Source organism: Centropristis striata, chromosome 6 (assembly GCF_030273125.1).
Source record: "Centropristis striata isolate RG_2023a ecotype Rhode Island chromosome 6, C.striata_1.0, whole genome shotgun sequence".
In the NCBI taxonomy this organism is placed as follows: domain Eukaryota; kingdom Metazoa; phylum Chordata; class Actinopteri; order Perciformes; family Serranidae; genus Centropristis; species Centropristis striata.
In genome coordinates, this window is record NC_081522.1 from 27,925,402 (window position 1) to 27,942,925 (window position 17,524).

The 17,524-nt window shown below is 36.9% G+C and overlaps 1 protein-coding gene and 1 long non-coding RNA gene across 2 annotated transcripts; both read left to right on the forward strand.

Annotated features, from left to right (window-relative positions):
- Positions 1-1,754: 1,754 nt before the first annotated feature.
- On the forward strand, positions 1,755-7,345 carry LOC131973488 (uncharacterized). The gene is made up of 3 exons (XR_009394571.1): positions 1,755-2,184; positions 2,333-2,387; positions 7,308-7,345. It is a non-coding gene; the product is annotated as an uncharacterized LOC131973488 (long non-coding RNA).
- Positions 7,346-7,384: 39 nt separating this feature from the next.
- olfml1 (olfactomedin-like 1) lies at positions 7,385-15,889 on the forward strand. Its single transcript, XM_059335495.1, has 8 exons — positions 7,385-7,842; positions 9,029-9,132; positions 9,234-9,424; positions 11,087-11,190; positions 11,856-12,047; positions 14,132-14,312; positions 14,936-15,095; positions 15,463-15,889. The coding sequence occupies exons 1-8, from the start codon at positions 7,711-7,713 to the stop codon at positions 15,617-15,619; spliced, it is 1,221 nt and encodes a 406-aa protein (XP_059191478.1). The 5' UTR covers positions 7,385-7,710; the 3' UTR covers positions 15,620-15,889.
- The last annotated feature ends 1,635 nt before the right edge of the window (positions 15,890-17,524 follow it).

A 17,524-nucleotide genomic window follows, 5' to 3' on the forward strand; every position in this document is an offset into this window, starting at 1 on the left:
ATAGTACTCCACTGGCAGAATGAGACACGCCTCTTCTTTTTACATTTGAAGTCTGTTCATATTTTTTAAATTAATTTTTATATCTAAATATTGGCATTTTAGCTCAATAGATTCCAGGTCATGTCATCAATTGACTAAACATCAGTGTTGGATCATAGTACTCCACTGGCAGCAAGAGACACACCTCTTTTTATTGCAGCTTAATGCTCTTCATATTTTATATTAATCTTTTAATGTCAAAAAATGTATTTTCAATAGCTCCCAGGTCATGTGACCTAATGACCCAAATCAGTGTTGGATCATAGTACACTACACTGGCTAAATGGGACACAGTTTAACATTGTCCATATTCTATATTCTTTTTTTAATGTAAAAAACACATTTCATATGACGTAATTTCTCATAACCAGTGTTGGATCACACTGACATCTATTTTTATTGTTGTTCACTTCTCAACATTTTATTTTGAAAAGCGGAAGTTGTTACACACTGTACTTTCTCAGCGATAACGCCGTCTCTACCGATTAACTTGCAATACGGGCGCACTCGAAATGTAGGAGCGGCTGACTTGACCAAGCAAAAAAAAGAGACCGCTGGCATGAACGCAGTTGGCTAGACTGCAGTAGCAAAACAGAGATTTACCCGTAAGCGAATGTCTGTCGAATATCCAACGTCAAACTAACTTCACCGCAGTAAAACACTGGCAAGTTGAGAAAACATCTTCATCAATTAAAACACAGACGCATCGTTTAGAAAATGCGCTGCATTACCCGTAAGCGAATGTCTGTCGAATATCCAACGTCCAACTTCACCGCGGTTGTGTACCGTGTATTTGCATGTGTTTTCTAATGTTGCAGCACTGTGAGCTCTCAGGGCCACCGTAGACGTGCCAACTCTTTGACTACTGTTTGGCATTTTGTCCATAACCATGTTGATTTTCAGGTAAATCCTAACGCTAATTAGCTTGCCGTGTTAGCAAGTTGTAAAAATGAACAGCCAACTCCTCAAATGTTTATTGATAACCTTCTTAAAGTGTTTTAGTAACAACATTCTTGAGAGCATTACGACATTCTTAAGGCAATTCATTTCAAATTTTTCTTCATTCTTTCATTCAATTTTGCTTGTTTGTTTCCCAGAACGTTCTTCTTTAAGGTGAGATAACAGTCTCCTTATTAAAATAATTCTAAAAACGTTTGGTGATAACCCTCATTAAATTTAAAAAAAATATTTTAACATTATTACAACTTCTAGGTAATGTTAGCAAATGTATTGGGGTTTGGGGAATGTTCCCTGTTAACTGGGGTGTCTTTTACTGAACGCTGAAAAATACATTATTATGTGACTAAAATGTTAACATTTACTTTCATGAACTGAAAACACACTGTGAAGAGGTTCAAGTTCAAGAAAACAGACAAATCCCCAAATCAGACAACACTGTAGTAGAGCCTTCTCTGTCACAAAGTGGCCACGCCCAAAAGTAAACCCTGCTTTATCGTCTATTTTACTCTATATGGGACCATAGTTTGGAAAAATGAACATCATGCTGTATTGAAGAAAACTTGAAACTAGCAACTGAGACTATTATCTCTCTCGGAAATGCATTTTCTCATCGATTTCTATACAATTGGACTTCTTTTTTTGCAACCAGTGGTTGGTTGTGGGCTGCTGGCCATTACAAAGAATGTAGGCTAAAAGCTTTGGCTTCACTTTTGTTTGTGTAGCTGCTGACAGAACGCTGACATTACTGCTTTGTGCAAGATTTGATTAACTGCATTGATATAAGGTGTCCATCTGCATAGAAGGGAACAGGAACTGTCGAATTAACACCCAAAAGGGGGTGCTATTATGAAAATATATATTTCTCATACATTTCTGTTTTTTTCTCACCTTATCCTTGGCTTCATCATAACAGTGAACAAATCTGCATTAGTACGTTTTAGATAAAAACATCCATATAAACAGCGAAATCATATCTTTCAACACCATGTTCATGTAGTAGTAAGCACCTCTTTCAAATTTCTGTTTTGTCAACTAAACCACCACCAAACCTCTGTATATTTACACTCCATTCTGTGCATATTTATTGTTAACTCTTGCTTGTTTTAAAAAATGCAGAAATTCCCAATTGTGACACTGAAAACCTCATTTAATTACTTGATGACCTCGATGAAAGACTTATGCCAGGTGAGAAAAGAGGTACATTTGTATTGTAAAGACTGTTGTATGATTTCTCCTTTTTGGTTTCTGTTTCTTGTTACAGGACGAGTAATTGAGTGTGAGTGACTGTGTCTTTTTTCCACTTTCTGTCCTCCACACCATTCAACCTCTACAGAGTCAGCTGGCATTAAAACCTCATCATCTGCCAGAAACAAAGACTGGCAGGAAAGGTCAGTGATGATGTCAGATTCCCAAGAAATCACTCACTCAAACAAACACACACACACACACACACACATCCAATTACATCCACACAAATACACTTTCATAAATGTAAACACATGTACTACCATGACCTCATCATAACAGTAAACACATTTGCAGTACAGTACATATTACATAAAAACATGCATAATCAAACTGAATGGCATCCATATAAACATAGGTTAAAAATGTACACACACACACACACACACACACACACTCACACAAACACGCACTCAAAGAAAAACAAACGGGAATACAGAAGTAAATATGAGCAAACATGGACACATATTGTATTCATGCTCATAGGTACAGACTCAAGTAGAAACCCTTCCATCCAACTGCACACACACACACACACACACACACACACAGAGAGAGAAAGCTCTTGGGATTATTGCTGTCAGTCCTGAAAGTGAACCCAATCGGATGTCTTGCTGAGACTCTATGGATATTTTATAGGTCTCTTCCACAAATTATAATGAATCTTTCATGAGGTTACATCTCATTGTGTGTGTGTGTGTGTGTGTGTGTGTGTGTGTGTGTGTGTGTGTAGTGTGCAGCATTACAAAGTTGTGGTTAAGAGTAATTTGATCAGATATAACAAGACAAAATCCTTAACTTACCTTACCTTTCAACAGGTACGTACTCTCTAAACACCAATGCTCTGTATTGGGGTAAATGAAATACAACCAGGGAACAGTCAAAATGCACAACTCCTCCACACTATAGGACCCCATATGTTGCTCTAATGCAATAGACGGGAGCATTTCTAAAATTATCCAAGATAGCATCCAACATCAAAATACTTAAATACATACATGGTGGTGTAGTGGTTAGCACTCTTGCCTCGCAGCAAAGAGGGTCACCGGTCGCCTCCAGAGGCAAGGCCAGAATCCTTCCTATCACCGCTATAACACACAAATGGAACAGCCTGCGTCATTGCATAATTGGACGTTCTGCTTAAATTCAGCGCTGCATTTTCAAAATCAGTTCACAACCTGGATGTGGATTTGGCATCAGCACATATTTGTGAAAATGGAAGAAGATCCTCTAAGGTTGAATCTCCACAATTTAGCAAGTAAAAGCCACAAAGTGGATTCAGCCTGAATATTTCACTGATCCTGATGGAAATGTGTTCTGTGATTTTTTAATTTTATTTTACAGTACAGTACAATTACAGTTATTTATAAATAACAATAACTGATGATAGCGGACTGTCAGTCTGTTAACACAATAAACAAATGTATAACTTTCTGAATGGCATAGCTATATATACTTTACACATAGTAAATCGTCATCTGACGACACTGGCATCTCTTTATGCATATGTTTTTGCTTGACTTTGAATACAAGTTTTGTAATAACATATAAGTTGTGATAACAAATATCCAGCATAAACTGAAAATACTATATTTAAATTCATATTGCGCCGCCAGTGTCGCTGTTTCTTTGCTCACCATTTCTAAATCTCCCGGTAGACAGCTGTGCGCAAGGCTTTATGGGTACTCGGGGCGCACGGAGGATACACACATGCATCCTTGGAATTTGGGCAAAAGAAGGACTCTGTCCTCCGGAGGATCCTGGACATTGGGACAGTCCTTTGGCGGATGTCAATGATGTAGTATCCTTCAAACTCAGCTGTTTGAATTTCCTTGACTTTGGGATACAGCCAGTGTGATTGTTTGTCTCTATGTGTCGTCCCTGTGATAGTCTGGCAATCTGTCCAGGTGTACCCCGGCTCTTGCCCAGTGTCAGCTGGGATAGGCTTGTAAAACCTGATAATGTAACAAATTCCCGATAATGTAATAACTCCGATAATGTAATAAAAATCTGCACTTGAGTCCATTGAAAATGTAATTAAAACTGATAATGTAATAACTTCCTGATAATGTAATTAAGTGCATTTCCCAATAATGTAATACACTTTTTACCAATAATATAATAAAGTATAACACCAAGCACATTTAGATTTCAAGAAGCTGTTGAATGCATTCGTGTGTCATGGATACTTTGTTTGTGAAAAACGGATGAACGGGTCAAATGTTAATAAACATTCAACTTTGACCTGTTGGTGGCGCTAGAGCTCTTGAGCTAGTGTTGCCTACACAGTATCACCACTTGAACCCAAGTAATGGGTGGTCTGCTGTTAAATTATTACAATATTGGGGAATTATTACATTATCAGGACTTGCAAAATGAAGGCTAACCTGATAATGTAATAACTTCCCATTAATGTTATACTTTATTACATTATTGGGAAATGCACTTTATTACATTATCAGGAAGTTTACATTTTCAATGGACTCAAGTGCAGATTTTTATAACATTATCGGGGTTATTACATTATCAGGAATTTATTACATTATCAGGTTCTACAAGGCTACAGCCCCCCACGACCTGAGTGTGTATAAGTGGTTAAGGATAATGAATGATGGTTTACCTTTTAAACATGCCATCAGCATTGTGATTCAGTCAAAGTTTTGGTTCTGTCAACAAAAGACCATGCTTAATGTAAGTGCAATAAGTACATGGTGAGTATTACAAAAGATAGCTTTAGGAGTAAGATAATGCACATAACTGCTGGAAGTGAGGTAATAACATTAGTGACGGAAAGCGTGATGCACTGAAGTAAACTTTGCTTAAAACACCATTATTTACATCTGTGTTTATTTGACACATCCACCACCACTTTTCCTCCCTCCCTAAGTGAACCTTGTCATTTGTTATGATCAGTATCCTTTGCTACAAGGCGCGTCATTACTGTTGCTTTGGTGTCCTTCATAATTACTACGCCAACGAGACGTTCTGCTAACTGCAAACATAAATATGGGTTGTAATACGCTGCTATACAAACAACTCATTGTGTTGTATTTTGAGGAGGATGATTCACATCTCAGGACACTGTGACCACATTTGTCTCGCAGCAGTGGCACTTTTTTACTCATTACATCAAGACCTGAAACAGCACTAACAGCAGGCAGCATTACAATATTTATCATGTATTTATTATGTATTTAGCATAAACCAAGATCCCATTTAAACACAAAGGTATTTGTAGTTTACTTGGGTATTTCCATATGTAACTTTGAATGATTACACATGTTAAAAAGCAGTGGATTAAGTAGTTAAATAAGCCCAACCTTGACGTCAATAATAAATGCATCAATATTAATAAACTAATAATATATTTGGAATATATAAAACAATCTGAGTGGGGAATACTTTTACTTTTGATACTTTAATTACACTTTGATGTTGATACTTTTGTACTTTTACTTACAATATGAATGCGGGACTTTTACTTGTAGTGTAGTCATTTCACAGTGTTGTCTTAGTACTTTACTTAACCCTCTTGTTGTGTTGTGGGTAAAATTGACCCATTTCAAAGTTTAAAAAAATAGTTTAAAGTATTTTTTTCATAAAAACAAAAAAATTAAAAATGTAAAACCATTGTATTTTATATGTAGATCTTTCCAATGTACATAAAAAAAAAGTTTTAAAATGCATTTTTTATGAAAAAACGAGTGAGTTATCCTTATTAAACCATGATCTGTGAGAGGTAAAGAACACAATTGCACTAACTACTGATTGAAATGGTTAGTAATAGAGTTATTAATGAAATAGAAACAATGTTTATTGGGATTGTTTAGTTTCTGACACTTTTGGATAATTAAACATGCCCCGGGTGAAATTTACCCAAGAATGATATTGCTGTTCCTGAGAAATTAACATAACAGGAAGGTTAAATAAGGGATGTGAATACTTCTTCCACCAGATATGGTGATATGTAGTAGTATTCTTCTTGTGATGTGGCTCCATCTAATGGAGAAACCTGGTAAAATGCACAGTCCTGGTGACAAAAGATAGGATACTAAAGATCACAACAGTAAATGTAAAATAATGGGGAATATTGTATGTTGCTTTGTCTTATCCTCTATTATCCTTGCCCTGTTCACATAAAGTTGCTTCTCTAAGCAAAGCTCTGTGTTTGATATGCACCAGATCTAGTACAGTGCTGAAAGCTGACAACCAGATGTTGTCTGTCATAACAAGAAAGCCCAGGAAACAGACCCAGGTGGCTCTAAAAAGAACCAGATGGAGATTAAAGCTGTCATCCAACAGCAGCAAACCAGGAATTATCTATAATGGCAGTGACAACTTTTTGGACCTAAATCAGTCAGAGTATCATCTGGATCACCACAAATGGTAATAAGGCCACAATCCACACTGCCAGAATCTTCAGACTTACATTCTATAGTCAAGTGTGTTCAGTTTCTATTTTAACATATCTCTATTGAGACTAGTTAAGCCTTCAGTCTCCCCACTCAAACTAATCGCTGCTTTGGGAGGCTATGGTGATATTAGATAATAACATGTCTTTCACAATATAGTCTAGAATTAGGAGCAAATAAAGTACAAGGCAGACATAAAATATTTGCTTTGTGGCGATATAATATCATGTCAAAATAAAGCCTATAATCCTGCCAGTGGAAACACCCTTTGTGTCTCGCAAGATAATCCAAATACTCGTCTTGTGAAGTTTTAGTGTGTTATAGGTAGGTTTTCGCATGTAAATATGACCAAGTGTGTGTGTGTAGTACTGATTCAGTTCTTGTATACAGCTTAGTTAACAACTTGTTGCTCTCTGTGTGAACTGAGGACGTGTCAGTGAGCCATCTGGAGAGTATTACAATACAAAAATGCAGGATCGAAAAGAAGGGCATGAACTGTATTGGTTAATTCTAGTGTTCTCTCTCTCTCTCTCTCTCTCTCTCTCTCTCTCTCTCTCTTTCTCTCTCTCTCTCTCTCTCTCTCTCTCTCTCTCTCTCTCTCTCTCTCTCTCTCTCACTCACTCTCTTTTGGCTTTCTTTCTCATACCTCAGCTCCAGAAAGGTGAAGAGAGAGACTGGGAGAGAGAGAGAGAGGGGCTGGGAGGGACTGTGGGTGAGGCGCACTTGGCTCCACTGGAGCAACAACTGTTTAGAGAAACAAGACAGAACATTCTGGAGCTGCAACTGTCACTGGACTGAAACGCTTACAGGAGAGAAAAAAGAAGAATATTCAGGCATTAAAGCACCATTAATGGTTTCTTTCAACTCAGTTTTTTAAACTGAGACTGAAGCCATATGGATTGATCCTTTTTTCCTTTGGCTGATTTTCAGTGTGGTTTGAGTGGGCTGTGCTCTGCAGGAGAACATACAGGAAACGCTCTCACCGACTTCTCACACACAGAGAAGCTGTTACTGCAGCAGCAGGAGTTTTAGCTGTGACTTGTCGACCGAAGTAATGATGTCAGGCAGAGTGGTTCCTTTCCTTCTCCTGTCTCTCTATGTGACTGTGGGTTCAGTCCTGGGCCAAGGTTCCTCTCAGGATACCTTTATAATCCAGTACCTGGAGAGGAGACTTTCTCAGATGGAGGTAGGTGTTTGCTGAACTTTTTGTGACATTAGGTGGCTGCAGCTGTCAGGAGACATCAGAGCACTATGAGCTCCATCCTCACAGTTAGAAACATCAGACCTTAAGATGAGTTACAGAATATGTTAACATGGACAGACAAATGGATGGATGGATGGATGGATGGATGGATAGATAGATAGATAGATAGATAGATAGATAGATAGATAGATAGATAGATAGATAGATAGATAGATAGATAGATAGATAGATAGATAGATAGATAGATAGATAGATAGATAGATAGATAGATAGATAGATAGATAGGGGGAAGAGAGAGGGAAAGAGAGAGGAAGATAGATACACTGCAAAAAGGGGGTGTATAATTATCTTGCTGCATGGACAGATAATTTCACTTGACAAGATTTCTAAATATTAAGAAAATTAATTAATTGTTAAATCTAGAAATAAGCATGCTGTACGCTTGAAATAAGAAATTAACTCTTATAACAAGAAATTATCTGTCTATGCAGCAAGATCATTTCCCTCAGATTTTGTGTTTTTATCTTGTTTTTAGATTTTTTTGGAGTGTAGAGAGGAAGAGAAATAGATAGATGGAGAGAGGAAAAGATAGAGAGAGAAAGAGAAAGTAGGAGATGGATGGATAGATGGATGGAGCTCCTGCATGTGTGTACTTTGACACTCTGGCAGAAAGCCCTGAAGGGTTAGAATTGGGCTAATTCTCCCAGTTATAAATTACTTTGAACCAGGGGATTGCCATACGCGTCTCATGTGAAAGTTATTTTTCATTACCTACACCCCTTTAACTCATGTAATGTAATAAATTATAAGCAAGTTACGTAATGTTACGTTACAATCATACTTACCAAAGCAAAATCTTAAACCATGATCTTCTTCCAAACCAAGTAGTTGTGGTGCCTCAGGCTAAGACTGAACTTTGTAAAACACTTTGTGTAACTTGTCTGTTCAACAAGAATTAACTGGGACCCTACAGTAACCAGTGGTGGACTGTAACTCAGTCCATTTACTTAAGTACTGTACTTAAGTACACTTTTGACACATTTGTACTTTAGTTGTACACCATATTCTTCTTCACCATTACATTTAGTGAGACTAATAACAATATATTATTTTACAGATTTTAGATTATGACTACACAATAACAATTTTTCTGTGTCAATGACATCAGGAGCGTCTGAATCAATGCGAGCAAAAGACAGTGACTGTCACCCAGAAGACCTATGACATTTCCTCTGAAGTCAGAGGTTATGTGTCCACTCTAAATGCTCTGAGGTAAGTCTATCTGAAAATCTACTGCCTTAATGAACTAGAGTAGTTACGTACTTTACGTAGGTTGGTGAGAACTGTGAGAATTAAACTGTTCTGCTCTGTAGATCAGAGGTGAAGAACCAGGTGGACAGTGTGTCTTCACGTGTAGAGCGGGTGGAGAGAGAGTTGGAGTATCTTGAAAACAAGATCCCCACCCAGACTGACATCGAGATGGAAGAGGCACTGCTGGAACAACAGATAAAGGCTGCTGAGCTGGACCTGCTCAAAAACAAAGCCAAGATCCTAGTGGACAATGGTAGGAAGTGGGCTGGTACAGTGTGTGTGTGTGTGTGTGTGTGTGTGTGTGTGTGTGTGTGTGTGTGTGTATTTGGATGGCAGGGTGGTTACCAAATGTTATGTTACCTGCTAATGCTAACAGTAGCTAGCATGGTTTGCAAGTTGTTTCCGTATGCCATGAAAACTGTGATATTAATTGGACTGCTAATTTTGGCTATGACTCAGTTGGTAGAGTGGTCACCCACTGATCGGGGGGTTGGTGGTTCGCTCCCTTACAATGGCAGCCTACATGTCGAAGTATCCTTGGGCAAGATACTGAACCCCAAATGGCTCCCGATGCTGCGTCCAACGGTGTGTGAATGAATTCCCAATGGTGGCAGTTGGCACCGTTTAGGGTAGCCTCGACCACCAGTATGAATGTGAGTGTGACCGGGTGAATGTCCACAGTCTGTAGTGTGAAGCGCTTTGGATAAAAGCGCTATATAAGTGCTTACCATTTACCAAAACATATTAGGCATGTTTCCATTGAGCACTTTTTGAGTATTTTTTGGAAAGCGCCCACTAGTTAGTTCCCCTCAGCCTCTGTTCCCATACAGGTACTTTTGTAGCGGCTAACCAACGGAGTTCAAATGTGATGTAAATAGTTCTGCGAGACTTACGTGATTATTCACTGACAATTTTGACCGTGACGTCAGTGACGCAACGCTGAAAACAGGCAGACACGGCAAGTCCAAACAGTCGAGACATTCTTTTTCCTTTATATCATCTTCTCTCTTTTTTGGTTTCTCGTTCTCAATTCTCTTGTCTCAGTCTGCTCTGCTTATTTCTTTTAACAATGGCGCTGTTATGTTGTGGTTGTGTCGAGTTCTACTCACGTCATATCCCGTCTAAACCATATCCAATCAGCATTGATTAGTTAGTAGCGGCTCAGAAAAGTACCTACCCGAGGCAGGTACTGTCTGAGCCGCTATGTGAGCCGCTAACCGGTGAAGTTGGGCGGATCCTCTCTCCCAAGCAACACCCATAGCAACTCACTAGAGGGAAAAGTACCTAATGGAAACGTGCCCTAATGTATATAACAGGAAAAATAAACAGTGTCTTTTAGTACAAATGATGGCCAAACAAGTAATTTAAGCAACCAAAATGTTACAATTAATGAACAATAGACATAAGACCATAGATATTCATTACCAAGTTGCAATCCTGACACTGTCACTGTGGCAGCGACTTGTCAATCACAAGTTCGCCATTCCTTAAAGCATACCCTTCGCTTTATCACCTATTTTCCTCTTAATGGGACCATCATTATACAAAATTACTATCATACTATATTGAAGAAGACTTAAATTGAGACCATGAACTCATTAGAAAAATGTTTACTGAAGTAATAAACCAAATGAGAAGAAGGGTAATTTCTCATAGATGTCTATACAATCTCATTAGACTATACAATCAGACTTATTTTTGCAACTTATGGAGTCTGTGTTGCCCCCCAGTGGCCATTGAAAGCATTTCTGCACTTTCATACAGTCCATGAGTGGCACTGACAAAGATTACAACCTTTATCTGTTGAGTCTGTTAAGTCAGTAGAAGCAAAGAGATAAAAGAAAAGAACAATTACAAAGTGTACTGAACGGGACATTGTGATACACTTCATTCAGTCTTCTCTCCAATGCCACAGACTGCAGCACAGCCCTGAGTCAAATCAAGTCTCTCAAGATTGTGAAGAGGGCAGGAGACGCCTACGGTTCCTGGTTCAAGGACCCCTCGGAAGGATCAGCAAAGGTCTGGTCTTTTCAAAGATGACATAACTACAATAATAAAAGACTGTTTACAGTTGGAGGGACAGCTGGGCAGCAGACTGTGCTTATCTTTCTCTGGGTGGGGCTGCTGGATCTAATTTAATTGTACTGTTCTGGGGTAATGCACCCAATGACATTCATCAGCAAGGAAAAAAATGTTTTTTAAAAAAAGGGAAAAAAGGGCAAGTTGCCAACAGCATGAATACCACAGATCAATATCATTATACAGTCGTGGAAAAAAATATTAGACCAGCCTTGTTTTCTTCAATTTCTAGTTCATTTTAATGCCTGGTACTGGTATTTGTACCTGGTATTTATTTAAGAGCTGATATCTAGCCATTTTCCATGGTTTTCTTGATAATGATTTTGGTTATTATCAAGAAAACCTTCGAAAATGTCTAGATGTCAGCTTTTAAATTATATAACTCTTATTGGCTATTTTTGTAGTTATCATTATATTTGTCCAAACAAATGTACCTTTAGTTGTACCAGGCATTAAAATGAACAAGAAATTGAAGAAAAGGAGTGGTCAAATGTTTTTTTCCATGACTGTATTTAAACTAGGAGTGAAAATCAAACCCGAATTGCAAAAAAAAGTTTTTAACTCACTTTTAATCACTAACCCTAAACTGGTCAAAACTCTTCCAGGTCTACCTGCTCAGTGGAATCCGTAACAGCACCCTGCTGGAGTATGTTTCTCTGCAGAGTTTCACAGAGAGGACCACAACAGCACCAGTCAGGGTGGTGGAGCTGCCTTTCCCCTGGCAGGGGACGGGTCAGGTGGTCTACAATGGATACCTCTACTACCACAAGGCAGACACTACCAACCAGATACTGAAGGTGTGTGATACAAGCAAAAAAATCAAATTCTAATATTGTGTACTCGTGTTTCTCATCAGTGCATTTCCTTGTTGATTTGCACCATGTGTGTACAATATAAGACATTAAATAGAACAGTTCATTCTGCGGTCACACTGAAGGATCACATTGCTTGGCAACAGTTGCTGAGAATGGTTTGTCACTGCTGATTGCAATTCACTGATTGAGACTTTGGTGTTGTTGATGTTAAACTGGTGTGCAGCTTTTGGCTGGACTTTATATCGATTCAAAGGAGTTTAGTTTTGGATTGATGATTTTGTCCTATTTTCTGTTCGCTGAGGTTAGTGAGCAGACCATGCCAAAAGACAGTTCCAGGGAAATGACTTGTCCCAAGATACTCACAGTGGTTTGGAGCAGATGTACTTGCTACATAAAGTTTACTGGGTGAAGGGTATGTTAAAAATATAACAGATAAATAACACAATTGAAACTACAATATAATGCCATATACAAAAAAACATTTTTAATTTCAAGTTAATTTTAAAAACCATTGTCTGAAATATCAACTCCTTGATGGATTGCCACAAAATTTTGTACAGACGAATATTATCCCCTATCTTTTCATACAGCACCATGATCAGGTCAAAATTCTCATTTGCAGTAATACTTTGGTTTATGGCCATATAAAGTGCTGCAGGGACAATGTATTTTTTGGAGGTTAGCGTTGCACTGACTGCCTCGACAAAAAGCCCAGATGAATCATACTGAATTTTGCATTATTGCAGGAAATAAGCTCTGTTGTAGACAAAGATGTACGATACTAAGTCTTTTAGCAAGATGATATTCAGATATGAACACCACTTTTATGATTCTTGAATTGTAAATGCAACTGCCAGAAGTAACATGAACCCCACCATGGTCACACGACTACGATTTCGGTAGTTGATGCAAAATAACAACATTAATTTAGGATTACATCTGGGGCACGGTCTCTTCTCCGTGTCTTCTTTTCCCACCCATCCTAAGTGGATCTTGGTGCTGTCAATATCATATTTGTTTAAAAATGATGGTGGGTTTACTTTGTAGCTAATGGAAAGCCTGGTGCATCTCATACAGAAGCTTAAGGGTGTACTATGGATGTCTGATGCCAAGGGCCTTGACGAAGCAACAGTATCTGATGAGTTGGGAGTGAGACCTTGCTGAAAAACCCATCAACTTTTATATAAGGGAACAAGAAGTGCAAAAATGCTCACTCATACCTGGGTTTTAGAACTTATTCATGTACTTATTCCTTCCCATCAGCCTCAGCTGTTATCAATGGCAATAGCAAATGACAGCATGCTAACAAGCTTAACTGAGATGATTAACATGATAAACACTACTGGCTTAATATCCACATGGTGGCATTTTCATTATGTGCATGTTCGCATTCTGCCATTACCATTTAGCTAAAAGCAACAGCGTGTATATGGACAGCCTAACACTAGTCTGATCCAGTGGTAGAATGAAACTAAGTACATTTACTCAAGTACTGTACTTAAGTACAATTTGGAGGTACTTGTACTTTACTTGGGTATTTCCATTTTATGTAACTTTATACTTTCTACTTCACTACATTTTGAGGCAAATATTGTACTTTTTATACTACATTTAGCTGCCAGCTGCTTAACATGAAGAAATCAAACAATTTAAAATGATTACACATGTTTATAAATTAAACTACATAACAGTGTATCAAGTAGTTAAACAAGTCCTACCTTGGCATCATTGATAAATGCATCAATATAAGTAATCTAATAATATATTTGCAATGTATAAAACAAGAGGCACCATTCTGCATAGGGAATACTTTTACTTTTGATACTTTGAGTTCATTTTCATGCTGATACTTTTGTACTTTTACTTAAGTAAAATATGAATGTAGGACTTTTACTTGTAGTGGAGTAAGTGTGGTAGCTGTACTTTTACTTAAGTAAGGGATCTGAATACTTCTTCCACCACTGGTTTGATCCAATTCTTTGGTTTAAAACAACTGAAAATAGATCAAAACTATAATGACAGAATTTTTTAACTTTTCTATTTCCATCTGTTTCCATCACACAAAGGTGGAACTTTTGAATGGTACAGTGATGGACAGCACACTGCTACCAGGAGCAGGCCGTATCCCAGTCTACAGTCTGAACCCCAACACCTACCTGGACATGGCTGTGGATGAACTCGGCCTCTGGGTCATTCATGCTGACACTGAGTATGCAGGAAACCTGGTCATCTCCAAACTGGATAAAGGTAGAGAATACAACATCTGTATACCTACTCTGCATGGATTGATTGATTGATTGATTGATTGATTGGTTGATTGATTGATTGATTGATTGATTGATTGATTGATTGATTGATTGATTGATTGTCTTTATTTCGAACATGCAAGCAAATTAAAAAAACAAGTTTAAATATTAATAGATGAATAAATAAAAAACAAAACAAAAAAGCAAAAAAAAAAATTGAGAAAACAGACACTTTCTGCAAGCTCGAAAGGGAGTAGGAAGAAGTAAAAAAACGTATCGAGTCCTACCCCTTAACAGGTCTCTATATCTATATACATATATATATGAATAATCAGTATAGTCACATACAAATATTATAAACAATTATATATATATATATATATATATATACTATAAACAATTTATATTGCATTGTAAATACCTATACATGTATATTGTAAATTACTATATAAATATAAATATTATAAACATAAATACAATTACCATGTGTATTACAAAACTACAGTCTACATATGTCCATGTTACAGAGGCTTTTCTAAATTTCTGTACTTTGTAAAGATGATGTCTTTATATTTGTTGTTGGATGAATGTAACCTGGTCCATATTAATACTGTTTTATAACAGGGAGTTTGGCAGTGGAGTATACCTGGGATACACAATGTAGAAGCCGTGATGCTGAAGGAGCGTTCCTAATATGTGGAACCCTTTATGTGGTCTACAACACACGCTACGGAGGTCGCTCCACCATACAGTGTCTCTACGACATCCATGACACCATCCACAGGTTGGATTACACACAGACAGACCAACAACTTATTTAACCTATTTAACAACTCTAATTTATTGAGATGCATCTGTATGTATATATATATATGTCTATATTTTTTTATTCTTAATCTGTTTTCTATATCTATTTGTCTGTATCTTGAGCTGCTGCATTTCCCCACTGCGGGATAAATAAAGTAATATCTTATCTCTCTTAAGATTCAGTTTCGCCTACATACTCACATGACCATGAGTTCTAATAATAAACCATCCACATGTGTATTCAAAGGAAAACTTGACACAGGAAACGTCACACATACTCTGCATATACAACAGCTCAAAGTGATGGCCTAATGTGATTCTTCTTTTGTTCTATCCGTCTGCAGTGGGGAGAGTCCGGTATTGTTCTTCCCAAAACGCTACACCAGCCACAGCAGCATCCACTACCACCCTGGGGACAAACAGCTGTACGCCTGGGACGACGGCTACCAGACGATATACAAAGTGGAGACAGCCAGACATCCCCAAGTCACTGCAGAATGAAGACGATCGAGAGTGTTTATGCTTTCAACATAAATTTAAATCCAAAACTATGCAATAAACATCACTTATGAAAGTATTAATTAGGGACACCTATAAATAAATAGCTTATAATCGACTGTTGCTCAGTATAGTGATCCTTTGCTGGCAATGGATGCTACCTTTATCACTCATACTCATTATAGACATAAAGATCATGTCCGAACAAAGGCATTTTATACATTAGACTTTTTTATACTTTGTATTACTTCAATAAAGATCATTTAAGAGTCATGTGTCCACTTTTGCTCTAAAAATGATTTAAGAGGTAACACTACAGGTGAATAGGGTTTCATTTTAAACTAATAGATATAACCATGAATCCTTTCCAGTTAAATACTTCCATTCATTTCATTTAAAATGCAAATGACGCAAACATGCTAATGTTCATACATTTTCAAAACGAAACATTAAAGCCAGATTCAAAATCCTTGTTTCATTTTGTTAACATATTAGACTCAAACTTTCTCGTATCAAATCGGTATGAATTATATATGAACAAAGCTCTCTGTAAAACCTTCAGAATAAAGAGTAGATGGAATGAAATTGGAAAGTTTGGTGTATGTAAGTGCTACTCAAGTGCAGATTTCTGGCTCGGTACAAAAAAAATATGCATTGTAAAATTCCATACTGATTGCAAGAAGCTATAGGTGAATCTGGTAAATATCACCAGCAAACTTTCTCAGTCAATTACTTACATTCAGACAATTCCTTTTTGTAAAACAATATTTGTTAAATTTGATGTTTAAACATGCAAATAAGATATTATCTAATAGTTTGTCAATCTCAAATATGACATGTTATGGAAGCAAAATGGCAAAAAATCGTAGAATTAACCAGTGCATGAAAAACAATGTTTTGGCCTGCTAAAAATATTTGCAGTAGGGTAAAAGATCTGCATGGTCCATACAATTGCCGATTTTTAGGCTCATCAAATATATTATCACATTTTTGACATACCTGTATTATATGACATGTACCACCGTCTGGTTGACTCTCTCTCTAACACACACACACATAGAGTATCATTTTGTAGTACATGTCTGCTGTTACTTTAAAGTTGTCATCCTCCCCATTTGATGTATAGATTTTAAATCAACAAGCTATGAATTCTATACTATAAAATAACTCTATGAAGAATTTTATCACCAGCTAACCAGCATACAGAAGATGCCAGACAGCAACCAAGCGACAAACAAGAGGAACAGTAAACAAGTACATGAGTCATAAAAACAGTTAAAAATGAATCTTTAAAATTTTAAAATCTTTGCTTGAGAGTCGTCTGTATAATTTAATTTTAAAAGTGCATTGAATGAGTTATGTTGGGATTAGTACTTGGCCTGTATCTTGGATAGATATGTTGTAATGTAGGATAGAATAGTATAGATAGATAGATAGATTACTTTATTCATCCCCGAAGGGAAATTCGGTTGTCACAGCAGTCCGGTATTCAAGTACAATAAAATACAATAGAATAAAATACTGAGGTAGCATAAATAAAAACAACAATAGAAAAAAAACACAGAATAGAACAAGGACACTTTTAAGTTAAGAAAGAACACCAGTTGGTAGGTTGGCAAGATGATGGTAATAATTAAACTGGTGATATGATGGCAACAATGCTATAGTGACTAGACGGTATATAATAATAATAATAGTACAGTATATAATATATATAATATAATATGTAATAATAGATAATAAACAATATAAAAATAAAATGAAAAATATAAATAAAGTAATTAGAAGTAAAATAATTTAATATATAATAATAATAATAATAATAAATAGGGCTGGTAAGGCCGGTATAATAATAATAGTAGTATATTACAGTATATAGTAATAATAGTAATGGCAGCAACAGTATAT

Bases quoted from the DNA above. Each gene is read 5' to 3' on its own strand.
- olfml1 (XM_059335495.1), top strand. From the start codon at position 7,711: ATGATGTCAGGCAGAGTGGTTCCTTTCCTTCTCCTGTCTCTCTATGTG. The intron at 9,425-11,086 runs GTAGGAAGTGGG...CCAATGCCACAG, and splicing joins CAAGATCCTAGTGGACAATG to ACTGCAGCACAGCCCTGAGT. The intron at 14,313-14,935 runs GTAGAGAATACA...GTTTTATAACAG, and splicing joins CATCTCCAAACTGGATAAAG to GGAGTTTGGCAGTGGAGTAT.